Here is a 20,831-nt window from a genome sequence, read left to right as displayed (position 1 = left end):
AGAGTCAAACAATAAACAAGAAACACAAAAGACTCAAAACCCAAAACCCAAAACCTGTTATGATCCGGGAGGCGGATCATAACAGGTTTAAGGAGATATCATGTGCTTATGGAGATATAATAATAGTTAATGGAGATATAATAGTAGTTAATGGAGATATAATAGTAGTTTATGGAGCTGTAATAGTAGTTTATGGAGCTATAATGTTCTTATGAAGATATATTAATAGTTAATGGAGATATAATAGTAGTTTAAGTAGATATCATGTGCTTATGGAGATATGATAGTAGTTAATGGAGATATAATAATAGTTAATGGAGATATAATAGTAGTTAATGGAGATATAATAATAGTTAATGGAGATATAATAGTAGTTTATGGAGATATAAATATATTTTAAGGAGATATAATAATAGTTTATGGAGATATAATGTTCTTATGAAGATATAATAGTAGTTAATGGAGATATAATAGTAGTTAATGGAGATATAAATATAGTTTGAGGAGATATAATAATAGTTTATGGAGATATAATAGTAGTTAATGGAGATGTGATAGTAGTTAATGGAGATGTGATAGTAGTTAATGGAGATGTAATAATAGTTTATGGAGATATAATAGTAGTTAATGGAGATATAATAGTAGTTAATGGAGATGTGATAGTAGATAATGGAGATGTGATAGTAGATAATGGAGATGTAATAGTAGTTAATGGAGATATAATAGTAGTTAATGGAGATATAATAGTAGTTAATGGAGATGTAATAGTAGTTAATGGAGATATAATAGTAGTTAATGGAGATATAATAGTAGTTAATGGAGATATAATAGTAGATAATGGAGATGTGATAGTAGATAATGGAGATGTGATAGTAGATAATGGAGATGTGATAATAGTTAATGGAGATATAATAGTAGTTAATGGAGATATAATAGTAGATAATGGAAATGTGATAGTAGATAATGGAGATGTGATAGTAGATAATGGAGATGTGATAATAGTTAATGGAGATATAATGTACTAATGGAGGTGTCCAACATTTAAACAACATTTATATGGCAACATCAACAAGAGGCAAAGGACAACAAAATGTTTTGTAAGCAGAGTTTCTCCAGGAAGAAAGTGGGTCAATGTGATTAAAGTCTAATGTCCCCCGCTTCAATCCTGTTTAGCAGCTCAATCTTTTCTCCCACTTCCACTCTCACTGGACAACTTTGTCCTGCCGCACTCGACTATTTCCCCGTGACAACCTCAGCACTCTGCGGGGAACTTGGGGGACGGCTTTCTGTCACCTCGAAGGGTTTCTGGTCAGGTGACCTCGGAAGGTTTCTGGTCAGGTGATCTCAGAAGGTTTCTGGTCAGGTGACCTCGGAAGGTTTCTGGTCAGGTGATCTCAGAAGGTTTCTGGTCAGGTGATCTCAGAAGGTTTCTGGTCAGGTGATCTCAGAAGGTTTCTGCTCAGATGACCTCGGAAGGTTTCTGGTCAGGTGACCTCGGAAGGTTTCTGCTCAGGTGACCTTGGAAGGTTTCTGCTCAGGTGACCTTGGAAGGTTTCTGGTCAGGTGACCTCGGAAGGTTTCTGCTCAGGTGACCTCAGAAGGTTTCCGGTCAGGTGACCTCAGAAGGTTTCTGGTCAGGTGACCTCGGAAGGTTTCTGCTCAGGTGACCTCGGAAGGTTTCTGTTCAGGTGACCTCGGAAGGTGTACTGTTGTCATGGGAGAGCAGCAAGCTGAAGATGGTGACACTCGCCACCTTGCAGCTTTATTTCTACCTTACCTGTACCTTCTAGTCAGCAATATTTGGGACTATTGTTTTCTTGGATTTAGTCGTAAAAAAGCAGAAGACACACAACTAGAGTCCTTTGAGAGCACAAGTCTCAGACACTGCCAGCGGCTGTAAAAGCCAGAGGTGGTGCAATAAAGTACACCTTTCTTTGTTTCTTTGTTTTTCACCTTTTTTTTGTCAAAGCCAGAAAGTCGCCAATTGCAATAATTGTAGTTTTGTCGTGTCTACAAAATGAAACGAAAAATTAACTTATTAGAAAATATATTATTAATAATTCCATGTTAGCGTTGGTGAAATACTTCATGCTGTGAGAAGACCACCATCCTTCTTCACTTTGTCTTGTCAATTTTATTATTTATTATATTTCTATTACAATATTTAGTGCAGCGTTGTAAAAGTCAATTTTATTATTTATTACATTTTTATTACAATATTTAGTGCAGCATTTTAAAAGTCAATTTTATTATTACATTTTTATTACAATATCTAGTGCAGCATTGTAAATGTTGTTTTTACTATTATTACACTTGTATTACAATATTTAGTGCAGCATCGTAAATGTTTTTTTATTATTACATTTTTATTACAATATTTAGTGCAGCATTTTAAAAGTCAATTTTATTATTTATTACATTTTTATTACAATATCTAGTGCAGCATTGTAAATGTTGTTTTTATTTTTTATAAAAATTGTATTACAATATTTAGTGCAGCGTTTGGAAGTTATTTTTATTATTTATTGCATTTTTATTACAATATTTAGTGCAGCATAGTAAGTCATTTTTATTACTTTTTTTTTTACAATATTTAGTGGAGCGTTGTAAATGTTATTTTTATTATTTATTAAAATGTTTCGTATAATATTTAATGCAGCATTGTAAAAGTCAATTTTATTATTTAATACATTTTTATTACAATATTTAGTGCAGCATTGTAATTTTTTTTATTATTTATTACATTTTTATTACAAAATTTAGTGCAGCGTAGTAAGTCATTTTTGTTATTTATTACATTTTTATTACAATATTTAGTACAGCATTTTAAATGTTATTTTTATTTATTACATTTTTATTACAATATTTAGTGCAGCCTTGTAAAGGTTATTTTTATTATTATATTTTTATTAAAATATTTTGTGGAGTGTTGTAAAAGTCCATTTTATTTATTACATTTCTATTACATTATTATTGTGAATGTTGATGAATGTGATAAATGTTCATGAATGGTGATGATTGTTTGTGAATGTTGATAAATGTTAATGAATGTTCATAAATGTTGATGAATGTTGATACATGTTGATGAATGTTGATAAATATTCATAAATGTTGACAAATGTTGATAAACATTTATAAATGTTGACAAATGTTGATAAATGTTTGTGAATGTTGATAAATGTTAATGAATGTTCATAAATGTTGATGAACGTTCATAAATGTTGATGAATGTTGATACATGTTGACGAATGTTGATAAATATTCATAAATGTTGACAAATGTTGATAAACATTTATAAATGTTGACAAATGTTGATAAATGTTTGTGAATGTTCATAAATGTTCATGAATGTTCATAAATGTGGATGAATGTTCATAAGTGTTGAGTATTGATGAATGTTGATAAATGTTGAGTCTTAAAAAATGTTGATCAGTGTTAAGTATTGAGAAATTTTGATGAATATTGAAAAATATTGAGTGTTGAATGTTGTTAAGTGTTGATACATTTTCATAAATGTTGATGAGTGTTGATAAGTGTTGAGAAATGTTGATGAATGTTCATAAATGTTGACGAATGTTCATGAATGTTGATAAATGTTTGTGAATGTTGATAAATTTTGACAAATGTTCATGAATGTTCATAAATGTTGAGTGTAAAATGTTGATAAGTGTTGATAAATGTTCATAAATGTTAATGAGTGTTGATAAGTGTTGATAAATGTTCATAAATGTTAATGGATGTTCATAAATGTTGAGTGTTGATAAGTGTTGATGAGTGTTCATAAATGTTGAGTGTTGATAAGTGTTGAGTGTTCATAAATGTTGAGTGTTGATAAATGTTGATGAGTGTTGATAGTTGATATATGTTGAGTGTTGATAAGTGTTGATGAGTGTTGATAGTTGATGAGTATTGATGTGTTGATGAGTGTTGATACATGTTGATGAGTGTTGATACATGTTGATGAGTGTTGATTAGTGTTTTGAGTCTTGATGAATGTTCATAAATGTTGATAAATGTTGATGAGCGTTGATAAGTGTTGATGGTTGATAAGTGTTGATGAGTGTTGATAATTGATGATAAATGTTAATGGATGTTCATAAATGTTGAGTGTTAATAAGTGTTGATGAGTGTTCATAAATGTTGAGTGTTGCTAAGTGTTGATGAGTGTTCATAAATGTTGAGTGTTGATAAATGTTCATAAATGTTGATGTGTTGATAAATGTTGCATGTTGATAGTTGACAAGTATTGATGAGTGTTGATAGTTGATGAGTATTGATGTGTTGATGAGTGTTGATAAATGTTGATGAGTGTTGATTAGTGTTGATGAATGTTCATAAATGTTGTTGAGTGTTGATAATTGTTGATGCGTGTTGATGTGTGTTGATAAGTGATGATGAATGTTGATAGTTGATGAGTGTTGATAAGTGTTGATTAATGGTGATGATTGTTGTTGAGTGTTGATAAAATGTTCATAAATGTTGATGTGTTGATAAATGTTGTTGAGTGTTGATAATTGTTGATGGTTGATAAGTGTTGATAAGTGTTGATGAGTGTTGATGAGTGTTGATAAGTATTGATGAGTGTTGATAGTTGATGAGTATTGATGTGTTGATAAATGTTGATAAATGTTGATGAGTGTTGATGAATGTTCATAAATGTTGTTGAGTGTTGATAAATGTTGATGCGTGTTGATGGTTGATAAGTGTTGATGTGTGTTGATAAGTGTTGATGGTTGATAAGTGTTGATGAATGTTGATAGTTGATGAGTATTGATGAGTGTTGTTGAGTGTTGATAAATGTTCATAAATGTTGATGTGTTGATAAATGTTGATAAGTGTTGATGGTTGATAAGTGTTGATAATTGATAAGTGTTCATGAGTGTTAATAAGTGTTGATGGTTGATAAGTGTTGATCACTGTTGATAGTTGATGAGTGTTGTTGTGTTGATAAATGTTCATAAATGTTGATGTGTTGATAAATGTTGATGAGTTTTGATAAGTGTTGATGGTTGATAAGTGTTCATGAGTGTTAATAAGTGTTGATGGTTGATAAGTGTTGATGAGTGTTGATAGTTGATGAGTGTTGATAAGTGTTGATGAGTGTTGATGAGTGTTGATGAGTGTTGATGAGTGTTGATGAGTGTTGATAAGTGTTGATGAGTGTTGATAAGTGTTGATAAGTGTTGATATGTCCCTGCAGCAGGAGGAGACATGATAGATAGAGTGTCTCCAGTAGGCATCAGCTGATGAATGTCTCCTCTCTAACGAGTCGCCCCGAGTCTTTTACTGTGTGGAACAGCCATGGTGTGTTACCACGGCAACGGCAACAACATAGGAAGTTGAAACAATGAGCAGAAGAAGACAGACTGACTGACTGGAACATCCTGGAGACATTTCACTCCTCTAACTACTTCTTGACTTCACGCTGCTTCAAGCAACACTTGGGATCCAGCACATACAGCGTGAACACATGAAACACCAATACATTAACAACATCACTCCATCAGCACATACAACATGAACACATGAAACACCAATACATTAACAACATCACTCCATCAGCACATACAGCATGAACACATGAAACACCAATACATTAACAACATCACTCCATCAGCACATACAACATGAACACATGAAACACCAATACATTAACAACATCACTCCATCAGCACATACAGCGTGAACACATGAAACACCAATACATTAACAACATCACTCCATCAGCACATACAGCGTGAACACATGAAACACCAATACATTAACAACATCTCTCCATCAGCACATACAACATGAACACATGAAACACCAATACATTAACAACATCACTCCATCAGCACATACAACATGAACACATGAAACACCAATACATTAACAACATCACTCCATCAGCACATACAACATGAACACAAGAAACACCACTTCATTAACAACATCACTCCATCAGCACATACAACATGAACACATGAAACACCACTTCATTAACAACATCACTCCATTAGCACATACAACATGAACACATGAAACACCACTTCATTAACAACATCACTCCATCAGCACATACAACATGAACACATGAAACACCAATACATTAACAACATCACTCCATCAGCAGATACAACATGAACACATGAAACACCACTTCATTAACAACTTCACTCCATCAGCACATACAACATGAACACATGAAACACCAATACGTTAACAACTTCACTCCATCAGCAGATACATCATGAACACATGAAACATCACTTCATTGACAATATCACTCCATCAGCAGATACAGCATGAACACATGAAACAGCAGTACATTAAAAATAATAATTAGTAATAAGCACTGCTCCAGTTTGCTCAGCTGCTGCTCACAAGGCCACGCCCCTTTTCCGTCCTTGCAGTACGTCTCCTCCGCTTACATCAAATTGTCAAAGTTTCCCTTTTTTGCCGGGAATTCCAGTTGCTGTCCTTCTTTCCTGCATCATTAAATGAGCGCCACGAGTTTCATGATCCGTCATTCAATCACATAAAGTGACAGAGATGGATGGACATGAAGACCACAGAAAAGATTTCCGTGGCAAAAATGTGTAAAATATGTTGACAAATACGAGATGATTTTACAAGTCAAGAAGGTGAGGCAGCAGCTCACACCTTCTCATACTTTCTGGAACATCCATCGGGAAAAATGTCTCAACTATAATCACAATTGTTTTTATTGAAATGTCGACAATATTCCTCAAGAGGAATAAAGTGTTATTCAATTGTATAAAATGCAGTAGAAGAGTTACTGTGATGTAGACAAATGTCATAATTAGACCGATTGTTTTTTATTTAAATGTTGACAATATTTACCTTACAACCTTCTAAATCCATAAAGTGTATAAAATGTAGTAAATGAGTTATTGTGATGTGGAACAGTGGTTCTCAAATGGGGGTACGTGGACCCCTGGGGGTACTTGAAGGTATTACAAGGGGTACGTGAGATTTTTTTTTAATATTCTAAAAATAGCAGCAATTCAAAAATCCTTGACAAATACATTTATTGAATAATACTTCAACAAAATATGAATGTAAGTTCATAAAGTGTGAAAAGAAATACAACAATGCAATATTCAGTGTTGACAGCTAGACTTTTTGTGGACATGTTTCATAAATATTGATGTTAAAGATTTCTTTTTTTTGTGAAGAAATGTTTATAAGTAAGTTGATGAATCCAGATGGACCTCTATTACAATCCCCAAAGAGGGCACTTTAAGTTGATGATTACTTCTATGTGGAGATATCTTTATTTATAATTGAATCACTTGTTTATTTTTCAACACGTTTTTAGTTATTTTTATATCTTTTTTTCCAAATAGTTGAAGAAAGACCACTACAAATGAGCAATATTTTGCACTGTTATACAATTTAATAAATCACAAACTGATGACATAGTGCTGTATTTTACTTTTTTATCTCTTTTTTTAACCAAAAATGTTTTGCTGTGATTCGGGGATACTTGAATTTTAAAAATGTCGACAGGGAGAAAAAAGGTTGACAACCACTGATGTAGACAAATGTCATATTTTGATCAATTGTTTTTATTGAAATGTTGACAATATTTCAGGGTTCCACACGAGGAATAAAGTGGTATTAAATTGTATAAAATGTACACAAATGTCATATATTGACCAATAATTTTAATTAAAATGTTGACAATATTTCAGGGTTCCTCATGATCAGGGGTCCCCAAACTTTTTAAACCGGGGGCCGCATTGGGTTAAAATAATTTGGCAGTTTTTATATATAGCCCGGGCGTTTATTTCACAAAATCATTTTTGGAGACGGGTGTTTAAAAGAAGGGCTTCACGGTGGCAGAGGGGTTAGTGCGTCTGCCTCACAATACGAAGGTCCTGCAGTCCTGGGTTCAAATTCCAGGCTCAGGATCTTTCTGTGTGGAGTTTGCATGTTCTCCCCGTGACTGCGTGGGTTCCCTCCGGGTACTCCGGCTTCCTCCCACTTCCAAAGACATGCACCTGGGGATAGGCCCCTCCCACTTCCAAAGACATGCACCTGGGGATAGGCCCCTCCCACTTCCAAAGACATGCACCTGGGGATAGGCCCCTCCCACCTCCAAAGACATGCACATGGGGATAGGCCCCTCCCACCTCCAAAGACATGCACCTGGGGATAGGCCCCTCCCACTTCCAAAGACATGCACCTGGGGATAGGCCCCTCCCACCTCCAAAGACATGCACATGGGGATAGGCCCCTCCCACCTCCAAAGACATGCACATGGGGATAGGCCCCTCCCACCTCCAAAGACATGCACCTGGGGATAGGCCCCTCCCACCTCCAAAGACATGCACCTGGGGATAGGCCCCTCCCACCTCTAAAGACATGCACCTGGGGATAGGCCCCTCCCACCTCCAAAGACATGCACCTGGGGATAGGCCCCTCCCACCTCCAAAGACATGCACATGGGGATAGGCCCCTCCCACCTCCAAAGACATGCACATGGGGATAGGCCCCTCCCACCTCCAAAGACATGCACCTGGGGATAGGCCCCTCCCACTTCCAAAGACATGCACCTGGGGATAGGCCCCTCCCACCTCCAAAGACATGCACATGGGGATAGGCCCCTCCCACCTCCAAAGACATGCACCTGGGGATAGGCCCCTCCCACTTCCAAAGACATGCACCTGGGGATAGGCCCCTCCCTCTTCCAAAGACATGCACCTGGGGATAGGCCCCTCCCACCTCTAAAGACATGCACCTGGGGATAGGCCCCTCCCACTTCCAAAGACATTTACCTGGGGATAGGCCCCTCCCACTTCCAAAGACATGCACCTGGGGATAGGCCCCTCCCACTTCCAAAGACATGCACCTGGGGATAGGCCCCTCCCACCTCCAAAGACATGCACCTGGGGATAGGTTGATTGGCAACACTAAATGGTCCCTAGTGTGTGAATGTTGTCTGTCTATCTGTGTTGGCCCTGCGATGAGGTGGCGACTTGTCCAGGGTGTACCCTGCCTTCCGCCCGATTGTAGCTGAGATAGGTGCCAGCGCCCCCCGCGACCCCGAAAGGGAATAAGCGGTAGAAAATGGATGGTTGGATGGATGATATCACGTCATTGATAGGAAAAGGCATTTTTAGACAATGTGATTTGTCTGAGTGCTTAGGAAGCTCTGAGAGTAACAAACGGTGGAAAATGGATTAGAAAGGACAGATTAAAAAATAAAAACATTTTTAACTCGGGATTTCCCGCGGGCCAGATCTGGAACGCTGGCGGGCCGGATCTGGCCCCGCGGCCCGTAGTTTGGGGACCCCTGCTCATGAGGAATAAAGTGTATGAAATGGAGTAGATGAGTTATTGTGATGTAGAAAATTGTCTTATTTTGACCTATTTTCCCGGGAGATTTAGAATTAAATAGGGATGCACCGAAATAAAAATTTGTGGCCAAAGCCGAAGCCGAATAAAACTTAAACGCTTGGCCGAATACCGAATAATGAATGCAGTTTTTCACAATTTTTTTTATATTGCATAAATAGACTAGAATAAATATTTAAACGTTTTTCAAATAAAGTAATTCTTTTTATTGAATATTGAATTTTTTTTTAATAGTCCAGTAGCCTTTGCTTTTCAAAAAAAAGCACAAAGTTTTTCATTTATATTAGGCCTTCAAACAAAACATGCATTCCCAAAAAAAAAATAAAGTGCATTAAAGTGGATAAACCCACAACAAATGAATTATTATTAATTAAGTGTGTGCTTGTAACCTCATACACTTATTATCATTATCCATTATCCACGCTGTTTCTTTTTCTTCTATGTCCCACTCTCCCTTGTGGAGGGGGTCCGGTCCGATCCGGTGGCCATGTACTGCTTGCCTGCGTATCGGCTGGGGACATCTCTGCGATGCTGATCCGCCTCCGCTTGGGATGGTTTCCTGCTGGCTCTGCTGTGAACGGGACTCTCGCTGCTGTGTTGGATCCGCTTTGGACTGGACTCTCGCGACTGTGTTGGATCCATTATGGATTGAACTTTCACAGTATCATGTTAGACCCGCTCGACATCCATTGCTTTCCTCCTCTCCAAGGTTCTCATAGTCATCATTGTCACCGACGTCCCACTAGGTGTGAGTTTTCCTTGCCCTTATGTGGGCCTACCGAGGATGTCGTAGTGGTTTGTGCAGCCCTTTGAGACACTAGTGATTTAGGGCTATATAAGTAAACATTGATTGATTGATTGATTGATTATACAGGTACACAACATATCCCAACGTCACACGCCACTATTCGGCCTTGTTTTTAACTCATTCCACCGAAGGCCGAATGTGGCTTTTTTTGCCATATTCGGCCGAATATATCCGGTTACCGATGAATTAAATGTTGCTGCTCCTCTTAAACACACCTAATATGATGATCTATTAAACTAAGTGGCATTGAAGTGAGATCAGTTTCATTTTGGTGCCACCTTTCCTACATAACAGTCTTCAAAAACAACTTCAGTCTTGTGCAGATGTTGACTGACGTGCAATATTCATGTTAAATAACTTTTACTACAAAGGAATGTTATTCCAAATACGGTCCTCCTGGCCCGATCGCGATCGGTATCGGTGAGCAAGCATCATAGCGGACGTCTACTTGTTACGTATCAGCTGACCTCGGCTTTTTGGCGGAATGTGCAGTTTGAGCTGGCGGCGTGTTGACACAGCTGCTAAGAAGAACTTGTCCTCCTGGCAGCTTTGACGCACATGGTGCAGCTCGACCTGGACCTGGAGTACCGCGCCAACATCAGGGACCTCTTCCAGGAATTTCAGCACTTCGAGGCGGGGGCGGTCATCGGCATCGCCAGGGAGATGCAGCCCGTGTACAGGTGAGCACACCTTTTACTCTCCTGGTCAAAAGTCTACGTACACTTGGAAAGAACACGATGTCATGGCTGTCTTGACTTTCCCATCATTTCTTATATGTTTGTGATGTAATGCAGTGGTCCTCAACCACCGGGCCGCAGAATCATTTTTTATTAGGGCCCGCGTTGCCCATTGCCAAAGGACCTATTGTTTTTTGTGCGTTTTATTCTTTCTTTATTATTATACCGCACATTCGTGCCCTAATTTGACCCCCTTAACGTGCTTCAAAACTCAACAAATTTGACACACACGTCGGTCTGGCAAACCTTCCCAACTTATTAAGCAACCAAACCCCAAAAATCAAAATTGCAGGCTAGCGCCCCCTAGGAAGAAACTGAAAAAGACTGCTTGTAACTTCCGTTAGCAATGTCGTAGAGACATAGAACAAAAACTTTTATGTAGGGCTGACTTAGACCTACATTTCCAATACAAAACTTCTGTACCCAAAATCAACAGGAAGTTGGCAAAAACCCCTTCAAAACTAAATTTTCGCAAAAAATGCAATTTTTGCCTCTTTGACCCCCTTAAAATGCTTCAAAACTCACCAAACTTGACACACACATCAGGACTGGCGGAAAAAACAATCTAAAAAAAAAAAAAAAAAAAAAACTCAAAATTGCGCTCTAGCGCAATTTTTGAATAAAACACAGAAAAAACTACTCTTAGGGAGAAAATACAGACAAAACTGCTTGTAACTTCCAGTAGGAATGCCGGAAAGACATGAAACAAAAACCTCTGTGTAGGTCTCACTTAGACCTACATTTTAATAATTGACATCCTTCAGCAAAAATCAACAGGAAAATGGCAATTACCCCTTCAAAACAAAAGTTTTGTAAAAATCCGTCACCTGTCTTCAAACATTATCTTATCTGAGCGCGTTTGTCGTTGTGGCTTCAAACTCGCACAGGAGAGAGTTTGAACCCTTCCGATTAAAAGTTATCGAAAGAGTTTTGATAAGTTCTCCGGTTTTGATTTTATGACCCTTCAAAGAACCACTGCGCTGAGGCTGCTGCGCTGCTGGTGTCTCAAGATGGCTACTACCACTGGATAAAAGTATTGGGACACTTAGGACTAACACTAGGCAAAAGTATTGGGACACTTATGGCTAACAGTAGACAATGACAATGTGAAATGGAATTAAATCGTTTTTGTCCTCAAAATTCTACACACAATACCTTATAATAATAGTAGCTACTATCCATGCTTCTACCGCTTATCCGGGTTTGGGTCACGGGGGCAGCAGCCAAAGGCGGGCCCGACCAACGCTGCTTGCAGCTTTGATTATTATTATTTTTTATTTTATTTTTTATTTTTATTAAATCAACATAAACAACACAAGACACACTTACAATTAGTGCACCAACTCAAAAAAACTCCCCTTTTCATGACAAAAGGGAGGTTTAGCTCGGTTGGTAGAGTGGCCGTGCCAGCAACTTGAGGGTTGCAGGTTCGATTCCCGCTTCTGCCAACCTAGTCACTGCCGTTGTGTCCTTGGGCAAGACACTTTACCCACCTGCTCCCGGTGCCACCCACACTGGTTTGAATGTAACTTAGATATTGGGTTTCACTATGTAAAGCGCTTTGAGTCACTAGAGAAAAAGCGCTATATAAATATAATTCACTTCACAAATAAATAAAAATCCTTCCCAGGCCGCGGGACAAATTATCAAGTGTCTGCAGCTACAAAAAGGTTGGGGACCACTGATCTAGAGCAGTGGTCCCCAACCACTGGGCCACGACTCGATTGGTTCCAGGCCACAGAAGGATTTTTTTTTTTTTTTTTTAAATCAACATAAAAAACACAAGACACACTTTCAATTAGTGCACCAACCCAAAAAAACTCCCTTTTTCATGACAAAAATAAATAAAAATCCCCCCACCCCGGGCTGCGGGACAAATTATCAATCGTTGACCGGTCCGCAGCTACAAAAAGGTTGAGGACCACTGATCTAGAGCAGTGGTCCCCAACCACCGGGCTGCAGAAGAATTTTTTTTTTTTAATTAAATCAACATAAAAAACACAAGATACACTTACCGTATTTTTCGGAGTATAAGTCGCTCCGGAGTATAAGTCGCACCTGCCAAAAATGCATAATAAAGAAGGGAAAAAACATATATAAGTCGCACTGGAGTATAAGTCGCATTTTTTGTGGAAATGTATTTGATAAAACCCAACACTAACATTAGTCTTTTGAAAGGCAATTTAAATTAAATAAAGAATAGTGAATAAGTGTAGGTTATATGAGGCATAAATAAGCAACTGCTATGTTAACCTAACATATTATGGTAAGAGTCATTCAAATAACTATAAAATATAGAACATGCTATACCTTTACCAAACTATCTCTCACTACTAATCTATAAATCCCATGAAATTTTATACGTCTAGTCTCTTACGTGAATGAGCTAAATAATAATATTTGATATTTTACGGTAATGTGTTAATAATTTCACACATAAGTCGCTCCTGAGTATAAGTCGCACCCCCGGCCAAACTATGAAAAAAACTGCGACTTATAGTCCGAAAAATACGATACAATTAGTGCACCAACCCAAAAAAACTCCCTTTTTCATGACAAAATAAAAAATAAAATAAAATAAAATCCCCCCCCACCCCGGGCCGTGGGACAAATTATCAAGCGTTGACCGGTCCGCAGCTACAAAAATGTTGGGGACCACTGATCTAGAGCAGTGGTCCCCAACCACCGGGCCGCGGCTCGATTAGTACCCGGGCTGCAGAATAATTTTTTTTTTTATTTTTTATTTTTATTAAAACATTAAAAAAACACAAGATACACTTACAATTAGTGCACCAACACAATAAAACTCCCTTTTTCATGACAAAAAAAAAACAAGAGTGCCATGTTAGCACACGCCACATGAACATGTTAGCACATGAACATGTTAGCACATGAACATGTTAGCACACGCCACATGAACATGTTAGCACATGAACATGTTAGCACACGCCAGATGAACATGTTAGCACACGCCAGATGAACATGTTAGCACATGAACATGTTAGCACACGCCACATGAACATGTTAGCACATGAACATGTTAGCACACGCCAGATGAACATGTTAGCACACGCCACATGAACATGTTAGCACATGAACATGTTAGCACACGCCACATGTTAGCACACGCCACATGAACATGTTAGCACATGAACATGTTAGCACACGCCACATGAACATGTTAGCACACGCCACATGAACATGTTAGCACATGAACATGTTAGCACACGCCACATGAACATGTTAGCACATGAACATGTTAGCACACGCCACATGAACATGTTAGCACACGCCACATGAACATGCTAGCACACGCCACATGAACATGTTAGCACACGCCACATGAACATGTTAGCACATGAACATGTTAGCACACGCCACATGAACATGTTAGCACACGCCACATGAACATGCTAGCACACGCCACATGAACATGTTAGCACACGCCACATGAACATGTTAGCACACGCCACATGAACATGCTAGCACACGCCACATGAACATGTTAGCACACGCCACATGAACATGTTAGCACATGCCACATGAACATGTTAGCACACGCCACATGAACATGTTAGCACACGCCACATGAACATGCTAGCACACGCCACATGAACATGTTAGCACACGCCACATGAACATGTTAGCACATGAACATGTTAGCACACGCCACATGAACATGTTAGCACACGCCACATGAACATGCTAGTACACGCCACATGAACATGTTAGCACACGCCACATGAACATGTTAGCACACGCCACATGAACATGCTAGCACACGCCACATGAACATGTTAGCACACGCCACATGAACATGTTAGCACACGCCACATGAACATGTTAGCACACGCCACATGAACATGCTAGCACACGCCACATGAACATGTTAGCACACGCCACATGAACATGTTAGCACATGAACATGTTAGCACACGCCACATGAACATGTTAGCACACGCCACATGAACATGTTAGCACACGCCACATGAACATGTTAGCACATGAACATGTTAGCACACGCCACATGAACATGTTAGCACACGCCACATGAACATGTTAGCACATGAACATGTTAGCACACGCCACATGAACATGTTAGCACATGAACATGTTAGCACACGCCACATGAACATGTTAGCACACGCCACATGAACATGCTAGCACACGCCACATGAACATGTTAGCACACGCCACATGAACATGTTAGCACATGAACATGTTAGCACACGCCACATGAACATGTTAGCACACGCCACATGAACATGCTAGCACACGCCACATGAACATGTTAGCACACGCCACATGAACATGTTAGCACACGCCACATGAACATGCTAGCACACGCCACATGAACATGTTAGCACACGCCACATGAACATGTTAGCACATGCCACATGAACATGTTAGCACACGCCACATGAACATGTTAGCACACGCCACATGAACATGCTAGCACACGCCACATGAACATGTTAGCACACGCCACATGAACATGTTAGCACATGAACATGTTAGCACACGCCACATGAACATGTTAGCACACGCCACATGAACATGCTAGTACACGCCACATGAACATGTTAGCACACGCCACATGAACATGTTAGCACACGCCACATGAACATGCTAGCACACGCCACATGAACATGTTAGCACACGCCACATGAACATGTTAGCACACGCCACATGAACATGTTAGCACACGCCACATGAACATGTTAGCACACGCCACATGAACATGCTAGCACACGCCACATGAACATGTTAGCACACGCCACATGAACATGTTAGCACATGAACATGTTAGCACACGCCACATGAACATGTTAGCACACGCCACATGAACATGTTAGCACACGCCACATGAACATGTTAGCACACGCCACATGAACATGTTAGCACACGCCACATGAACATGCTAGCACACGCCACATGAACATGTTAGCACATGAACATGTTAGCACACGCCACATGAACATGTTAGCACACGCCACATGAACATGCTAGTACACGCCACATGAACATGTTAGCACACGCCACATGAACATGCTAGCACACGCCACATGAACATGTTAGCACACGCCACATGAACATGTTAGCACACGCCACATGAACATGTTAGCACACGCCACATGAACATGCTAGCACACGCCACATGAACATGTTAGCACACGCCACATGAACATGTTAGCACATGAACATGTTAGCACACGCCACATGAACATGTTAGCACACGCCACATGAACATGTTAGCACACGCCACATGAACATGTTAGCACACGCCACATGAACATGCTAGCACACGCCACATGAACATGTTAGCACATGAACATGTTAGCACACGCCACATGAACATGTTAGCACATTAACATGTTAGCACACGCCACATGAACATGTTAGCACATGAACATGTTAGCACACGCCACATGAAGAAGAGTGCCATGTGTCCTCCTGGACACGGTCATGTGACAACACTTCCTGCTTCCTGCTTCCATTCACAACACTTCCTGCTCACATGCTCTTCATAACGTTTCTACTCACACTCACAGCTGCTTCTGGAAGCTTCTATGCCCAGGAGATGAGGCGCCTAATAGAAGTCACTTCCTTATAGCACATACTTTTGTTTACTTGCAGCAGTACTAGTATTCCCATGTACTTACTACAGTACAAGTATTTTATTCACATGTACTTACTACAGTACAAGTACTTTATTCACATGTACTTACTACAGTACAAGTATTTTATTCACATGTACTTACTACAGTACAAGTACACAAGTACTTTATTCACATGTACTTACTACAGTACAAGTACACAAGTACTTTATTCACATGTACTTACTACAGTACAAGTACACAAGTATTTTATTCACATGTACTTACTACAGTACAATTACACAAGTACTTTATTCACATGTACTTACTACAGTACAAGTACACAAGTACTTTATTCACATGTACTTACTACAGTACAAGTACTTTATTCACATGTACTTACTACAGTACAAGTACTTTATTCACATGTACTTACTACAGTACAAGTACACAAGTGTTTTATTCACATGTACTTACTACAGTACAACTACACAAGTACTTTACTCACATGTACTTACTACAGTACAAGTACACATGTGTTTTACTCACATGTACTTACTACAGTACAAGTACACAAGTGTTTTATTCACATGTACTTACTACAGTACAAGTACACATGTGTTTTACTCACATGTACTTACTACAGTACAAGTACACAAGTGTTTTACTCACATGTACTTACTACAGTACAAGTACACAAGTGTTTTATTCACATGTACTTACTACATTACAAGTACACAAGTGTTTTATTCACATGTACTTACTACAGTACAAGTACACATGTGTTTTACTCACATGTACTTACTACAGTACAAGTACACAAGTGTTTTATTCACATGTACTTACTACAGTACAAGTACACAAGTGTTTTATTCACATGTACTTACTACATTACAAGTACACAAGTGTTTTATTCACATGTACTTACTACAGTACAAGTACACATGTGTTTTACTCACATGTACTTACTACAGTACAAGTACACAAGTGTTTTATTCACATGTACTTACTACAGTACAAGTACACATGTGTTTTACTCACATGTACTTACTACAGTACAAGTACACAAGTGTTTTATTCACATGTACTTACTACAGTACAAGTACACAAGTGTTTTATTCACATGTACTTACTACATTACAAGTACACAAGTGTTTTATTCACATGTACTTACTACAGTACAAGTACACAAGTGTTTTATTCACATGTACTTACTACAGTACAAGTACACATGTGTTTTACTCACATGTACTTACTACAGTACAAGTACACAAGTGTTTTATTCACATGTACTTACTACAGTACAAGTACACAAGTGTTTTATTCACATGTACTTACTACATTACAAGTACACAAGTACTTTACTCACATGTACTTACTACAGTACAAGTACACAAATACTTTACTCACATGTACTTACTACAGTACAAGTACACAAGTGTTTTATTCACATGTACTTACTACAGTACAAGTACACAAGTGTTTTATTCACATGTACTTACAACAGTATAAGTACACAAGTGTTTTATTCACATGTACTTACTACAGTATAAGTACACAAGTGTTTTATTCACATGTACTTACAACAGTACAAGTACACAAGTGTTTTATTCACATGTACTTACTACAGTACAAGTACACAAGTACTTTATTCACATGTACTTACTACAGTATAAGTACACAAGTGTTTTATTCACATGTACTTACTACAGTACAAGTACACAAGTGTTTTATTCACATGTACTTACTACAGTACAAGTATTTTATTCACATGTACTTACTACAGTACAAGTACACAAGTACGTTGATTGTGATATCATTTGAAAACTATAGTATGTACTGTAGTTTGGAATATAAATATTGTAGTATGAAAATATTGTAGTATGGCATATGTATTGTAATATGGAATGTAAGTATTGTAGTATGAAATATTACTATTGTGGTATGAAATATAAATATTTTAGTATAAAATATTAATATTGTAGTATGGAATATAAATATTGTATTAAGGAATATAAATATTGTACTGTGTAAATATTGTAGTATGTAATATAAATATTTCAGTATGGAATGTAAATATTCTAGTATGGAATGTAAATATTGTAGTATGGATTATAGGTATTGTAGTATGAAATAAGTATTATAGTATGAAATATACGTACTCTAGTATAGAATGTAAATATTGTAGTATGGAATGTAAGTATTGTAGTATGAAATATAAATATTGTAATAGGGAACATAAATGTTGTTGTATGAAATATTACTATTGTAGTGTGAAATATAAATATTGTAGTGTGGAATGTAAATGTTGTAGTATGAATTATAAATAATTGTAGTATATAATATAAATGATGTAGTATGGAATATAAATATTGCAGTATATAAATATTGTAATATGAAATATAAATGTTGTAGTATAGAAATATTGTAGTATGAGATATAAATATTGTTATATGAAATATACATATTGTAGTATGTAAATATTGTAGTATGGAATACAAATATTGTAGTATGAATTATAAGTATGTTAGTATTTAATATAAATATTGTAGTATGTAATATAAATATAGTAGTATGTTGTATAAATATAGTAGTATGTTGTATAAATATAGTAGTATGTTGTATAAATATAGTAGTGTGTGATATAAATATTGTAGTTTGTAATATAAATATTGTCGTATGAAATATAAATATTGTTGTATATAATATAAATATAGTAGTGTGTAATATAAATATTTTAGTATGTTATATAAATATTGTCGTATGTAAAATAAATATTGTAGTATGTAATATAAATATAGTAGTGTGTCATATAAATATTGTAGTATGTTATATAAATATAGTAGTGTTTAATATAAATATTGTAGTATGAAATATAAATATTGTAGTATGTAATATAAATATAGTAGTGTTTAATATAAATATTGTAGTATGTAATATAAATATTGTCGTATGTAATATAAATATTGTAGTATGGAATATAAATATAGTAGTGTTTAATATAAATATTGTAGTATGTAAATATTGTAGTATGTAATATAAATATTGTCGTATGAAATATAAATATTGTTGTATATAATATAAATATAGTAGTGTGTAATATAAATATTTTAGTATGTTATATAAATATTGTCGTATGTAAAATAAATATTGTAGTATGTAATATAAATATAGTAGTGTGTCATATAAATATTGTAGTATGTTATATAAATATAGTAGTGTTTAATATAAATATTGTAGTATGTAATATAAATATAGTAGTGTTTAATATAAATATTGTAGTATGTAAATATTGTAGTATGTAATATAAGTATGTTGGTATGTGATGTAAATATTGTACAAACCCTGTTTCCATATGAGTTGGGAAATTGTGTTAGATGTAAATATAAACAGAATACAATGACTTGCAAATCCTTTTCAAGCCATATTCAGTTGAATATGCTACAAAGACAACATATTTGATGGTCAAACTCATAAACATTTTTTTTTTTTTATGCAAATAATCATTAAGTTTAGAATTTGATGCCAGCAACACGTGACAAAGAAGTTGGGAAAGGTAACAAAAAATACTGATAAAGTTGAGGAATGCTCATCAAACACTTATTTGGAACATCCCACAGGTGTGCAGGCTAATTGGGAACAGGTGGGTGCCATGATTGGCTATAAAAACAGCTTCCATGAAATGCTAAGTAATTCACAAACAAGGATGGGGTGAGGGTCACCACTTTGTAAGCAAATTGTGGAACAGTTTTAGAAGAACATTTCTCAACGAGCTATTGCAAGGAATTTAGGGATTTTACCATCTACGGTCCGTAAAATCATCGAAAGGTTCAGAGAATCTGGAGAAATCACTGCACGTAAGCGATGATATTACGTATCTTTGATCCCTCAGGCGGTACTCCATCAAAAACCGACATCAGGGTGTAAAGGATATCACCACATGGGCTCAGGAACACTTCATAAAACCACTGTCAGTAACTACAGTCGGTCGCTACATCTGTAAGTGCAAGTTAAAACTCTACTATGCAACGCCGAACCCATTTATCAACAACACCCAGAAACGCCGCCGGCTTGGCTGGGCCCGAGCTCATCTAAGATGGACTGATGCAAAGTGGAAAGGTGTTCTGTGGTCTGACGAGTCCACATTTCAAATTATATTTGGAAAAAGAGGACGTGGTGTCCTCTGGAACAAAGACGAAAAGAACCATCTGGATTGTTCTAGGCGCAAAGTGTAAAAGTCAGCATGTGTGATGGTATGGGGGTGTATTAGTGCCCAAGGCATGGGTAACTTACACATCTGTGAAGGCACCATTAATGCTGAAA

The 20,831-nt window shown here is 37.1% G+C and overlaps 1 protein-coding gene across 2 annotated transcripts in view; it reads left to right on the top strand.

Moving 5' to 3' along the window:
• Window positions 1-20,831, top strand: part of xxylt1 (xyloside xylosyltransferase 1) — a 53,565-nt gene that overhangs the window by 27,919 nt on the left and 4,815 nt on the right. Inside the window, exon 5 of one of the 2 annotated variants that reach the window (XM_061883959.1) lies at window positions 10,722-10,854. In XM_061883959.1, coding sequence (XP_061739943.1) covers window positions 10,722-10,854 — 133 coding nt within the window. Of the gene's footprint in view, window positions 1-9,829; window positions 10,426-10,721; window positions 10,855-20,831 lie in introns of those variants that run through there. The other variant, XM_061883960.1, reaches the window with a different exon arrangement.

This window comes from Nerophis ophidion, linkage group LG22, assembly GCF_033978795.1.
Source record: "Nerophis ophidion isolate RoL-2023_Sa linkage group LG22, RoL_Noph_v1.0, whole genome shotgun sequence".
NCBI classification, from domain to species: Eukaryota; Metazoa; Chordata; class Actinopteri; order Syngnathiformes; family Syngnathidae; genus Nerophis; species Nerophis ophidion.
The sequence above is the reverse complement of the archived record's forward strand: the minus strand, read 5'-3'. Positions and strand labels throughout refer to the sequence as shown.